This window comes from Convolutriloba macropyga, chromosome 4, assembly GCF_964194025.1.
Source record: "Convolutriloba macropyga chromosome 4, txConMacr16.3, whole genome shotgun sequence".
NCBI lineage: Eukaryota > Metazoa > Xenacoelomorpha > Acoela > Convolutidae > Convolutriloba > Convolutriloba macropyga.
In genome coordinates, this window is record NC_134471.1 from 78373176 (window position 1) to 78377700 (window position 4525).

Consider the following 4525-nt stretch of genomic DNA (forward strand, 5'->3'; position numbering starts at 1 on the left):
TTGCAGATTTTTTAAACATCATGTTTTCCGGCTATTTTAAGGTGCATTCATGTGTGTGTGCGTGTACGTGGTGTGTGTGTGTGTGTTTGTGAGGGTGTGTGTGAGATGTGTTTGTTGTGTGCTTTTGCATGTGTGTGTTTGTGTGCGTGTGTATGTAAGTGTGTGTTTGTTTGTGTGTGTTTTGTGTGTGTGTGTGTGTGTGTGTGTGTGTGTGTGTGTGTGTGTGTGTGTGTGTGTGTGTGTGTGTGTGTGTGGTATATATGTGTGTGTTGTGTATATATGTGAATGTATGTATGTGCGTGTGTGTGTGTGTGTTTGTGCGGGTCTGTGAGTGTGGTGTGTGTTGTGTGTGTATGTATGTGTGTGTGGTGTGGTGTGGTGTGTGTTTGTTGTGTGCGTTTGAGTGTGTGTATGTATGTGTGTGTGTTTGTGTTTGCGTGTGAGAGAGAGAGAAAGATAGAAAAAGAACAAGCTCACATGAATTCAACTGACTGTATCTGGCCACCAAGGAAGCCATTTGAATTGGTCGAAATTTGATAATGCGGGTTTCAACTACCATTTTAACTCATTTTTGTAGAAAACAAAATTCAAAATTTCTAAATAATTTTACATTTTACTCCATCAGCGCGTCAGCATTTAGAAGATCTCGATTTTGAGATGTTTGAAAGTTCTGAAACTCAAAATCATTATCAAATAATTCCGGAATTTTAATCGTGAACGATCTTATCAAACTCTTCTACTATTCTTATCCCGAGTTGAGGTTGCTTCGATTTCATACAAGGATCATATATGATCATTGTATGACTGCTAAGAAATCAAATCAATGTATGAAAACAAAGAAAGTTGAATGATGCCGTGACCCGGGATCAGTTGTTAAGTGAAAACAATTAATTTTGTTGAGTTATAATTGTAAAGGATTTTACATTGTAAATATTTTATTCAAGTTTATCAAAGGGCATTTATCACAACATCTCCAGTATGCCGTCCATTTCAAAATCAAACTTTGGTAGTGCACAATTTATCTTCCTGCACAGTCTTTACCGAATTGTGACAGTCAAATTTGTTCCCTGAATTAAGCTGAATTTCTTTCCCATAATAGCTCCCCACGAAAATAGCCCTCCATTATGGTATGTTTACCATGATGGGGGGTATTCGTTTTATGACCACTAAACTGGGGCGGGGCCAATAATGGAAAATTCGCCAGTATCGGTTTTCCTGGTTTAATGTGTGTGGGGAGACATTGCTTCCTTAGGACTGCCGGAAGAGATGCCGCTTCGACTACGTTAGTTGTTCATTTTTGCAGTACTTGCGCATACTAAGACCCCAAAAAAATTTATGGATTTACCCTTTTAATTTACCCTTTGGGGGGGGGTAAAAATTAGCGAATTAGCGTCTCAATACGGTACCGACTCTGCGGGGTAATGTTCAAAATAACAAGTTGTATTATGCGTATGTAGAACGGACAATAGTCAACGTCTCAATCTTTTCCACACGTGAAACTCCCCCCCCCCCATATGAGCGGGTAAACTTCATTTGTGACCAAATGCAGTGGCCAAACTAAACTTCATTGCTATATATTTTGCTGTATGTCTACACACTTTGTATATGGGAGGGTGAGAGGAATAAACCTACTTGTGGGTTGGGGTGGTAAAGAGGGGGGAGGGTAGCGGGGGAAATAAGCCCATGCTCGCTATTGCACCCTATGAGTTCTCAATAATACGGTCTATCGACGTCCAAATCTGGCTCTCCATATTTTGCCAGTAAGATGTAATAAAATGAGATTGAAGTTGTGAGAAAGACAAACAGAATAGCACTCATTCTGTCAACTATCCTACTCAAATATTGCCAGTCTCTGATCACAGCTCCCCTGCGTCTGTCTCGTTGTTTGTCGTACATTATGCCTTCACACAGTTTTTCTAGTTTGCCCAGCTGGGCTATGACTCGGTCAAAGCCACCGCCGCCTCCCCCAATGATGCCAGAGGTTATACCACCATCTGAACAAACGTTTTGATAAGCCCAAATTTAATCATCAGCCTGTTCATAGTAGTCGACTTGAGTATTGAGTATACCCAGACAAACTCAACAGAACATTTGATTTTTTTCTAAAGGTAATGTTCCATCATTAGAGTAGAATTATTACATTAATTTAATTACTCTAATTGCTAAAAATTTCGTTCGAGAGCAATTAATAAAAAGGGAACTTGGTTCTTACACACTTCTCGTCCAATTGTTGAGGGCCAAAGCGCTGGTAAAGAAGATATAATAAAAGGTTTTCAAGAGCCAGGTCACTTCATCGAACTTCTTCACAGTTAAAGAGTTCTAATAATTATTGGAAAGAATTGGAACAATTATTTGTATCTAAAATTGAACAGCAAAAATCTTCAGAAATTTGTTTTTGGTGTTGCTGATCATAATGAATGTCTTGAGCAAAAGCATTAAACAGATGTATATCACCAATTTCTTTGATGCAAGACAAAATTTCTGACGATGAAATTGTATGTTTTGAGCTCAAAATTGCAGTTTTTAGAGTGAGTATTTTCTTAGAGCCCGTATTTTAATAGTTAATAAAAGTAGTTTTAAGATAAATGAAAAATAATTGAGAAAAAATCGAGTAAAACTGAGAATAATCAGTCATTGTTTTGGAAAAAGTTCTAATTTCTTTAATTGCTCTCTATTTTTATTTTTTAAAACCAGGCTTGAAAAAACAGCTAAAAAATGACTCAAGAAAATTAGAGTTAATGATTTAATTGCAAGTAGGTACTCGGTAAAAATTCAAACAAAAATACATGTTAGTTACCCAGATAAATGCGAAATTACATTCAAATGGGGACGTTTAACCTAAAAAGTTAATATAATAAGCAAATTTATCTTACAAGAAGTATAGTGAAATTAGTTCGACCCTCATGTAATGAATTTAAATTCAGTCCAGGTCAACTTCCTGCGCGTAACATGTCGACGTTCCCGTTTAAATTGGTTTTGAAAAACATTTTTAACGTTTTTTTTAGATTGCGTTTTTTAGATTTGATTGCGTGTGAAAGACATTTTGTTCATTTATTTTGACTGAATTTTAAGTTGAGTAGTCTAATCTGTTGTAGGCAGGCAACTGATTGCTTTGTAAATTTTATTGTTGTTTAGGTTCTATATACTCAGAAAAATTTAATGATAAAAATGTTAGTTTTTAACTTGATTTTGGTTGCAAAATCATTTTTTCCTCTTTCAAAACAAGTTTTGGCTGCCAATTTTAATTGTTCTCTTATGACATGATCAACTTAGTTGTAATTCTACTTAACAGTATAGACGAGTAATGAATATGACTCATGGCTAATGCATTCATTAGAAACTATCTCGTTTTAGTGGGGTACGATGCATTGACTGCATTTAGATTTTTATGCCACACGCCATTTCTTAGGGAGGTTTTTAACCTCACCTTGCTTTGATGACGTTGAACATAGGACAACTCAAAGACATTTAACATTTAGATTGTTCTCAATTAAGAAATTTTTTAGAAATAGTTTATGTGCTTCCTGCATTACAAACCTTTTCTGTTTACTAAATGAAATGAATCCCATTTTCGATGGATTCAAAGTTCAATGACTACAAACAAAATAATAATAATAAATCACGTTTTTCAGAAAAATCTGAATACACTTTTTGCTTGGTCAATTGTTCTGTTGGCACAGAAGATGCAAAAAATTTACAAGTACTTGACGGTGAGTTAATCATATCAAAATTAAGATTTTTGAAAAGTGAGACAAGATATAACAAAGTGGTAACAAATAGACAGAAGCCAATACAATTGAAGTCAGAAAAATGCGATTGATTTGTTTTCACAGCTTCTTACCTTTCACTGCTTACGTCGCCTTTTCAGATTTTTCCAGTTTAGGTCCTAGAAAATGTATTCTACCCTTCTTCCAGTAAGACACCTCAATTCTTTCCTCAATTTTTCTCAGTTAAACAACAGCATTATGAATTTCATTTGCGATTGGAATATACCGAATTGGAATACAACGAAAGTTGCACTTTAACTAGACACTGACAATTACATCAACGTCAGAAGGTACAAAAATTTCTTTTAAAATTTGAGCATAACATGTATCTCCCATATCGAGCGGCATTTTGCAGTTGAGAGTTGGCACATTTGGTTCCTAGTAGCGACTGGTGAGATCAAACAAGAGAACGATATACCGAAAAACTTATAAAACCAATAACTTTTTTTTGTTTTGAAACTTTTTTTCAAAATTAAAACAATTCACAGGAGAAAGTCAACAAAATGTTTGTGGATGGAGTTTTTGGTTTTCCAAAGCAATTGTACGAAACACAGGAATCTCTCTGAAGAGATTGTTTTAACTAAAGAATTATTAAATGTTTTATTTTATTTTACTATTTATTATATGATTCAGATTACAAAAATAATTCTTCTCTGCTAGTGCTACAATTCGATGTAAAAGTATTTGAAAATCGTTAAAAGACAAAAATTTGTTTCATCTTATTCTATTCATCAGATCGTTTATTTCTGTTAATGCAA

General features: G+C 34.9%; 1 protein-coding gene across 1 annotated transcript in view; it reads right to left on the reverse strand.

Moving 5' to 3' along the window:
- Window positions 1-1580: 1580 nt before the first annotated feature.
- The window catches only part of LOC142337915 (neuronal acetylcholine receptor subunit alpha-5-like), a 33815-nt gene continuing 30870 nt past the window's right edge, over window positions 1581-4525 (reverse strand). The window contains exon 11 of the mRNA XM_075387550.1: window positions 1581-1994. Coding sequence (XP_075243665.1) covers window positions 1711-1994 — 284 coding nt within the window. The 3' untranslated portion in view covers window positions 1581-1710. The remainder of the gene's footprint in view (window positions 1995-4525) is intronic.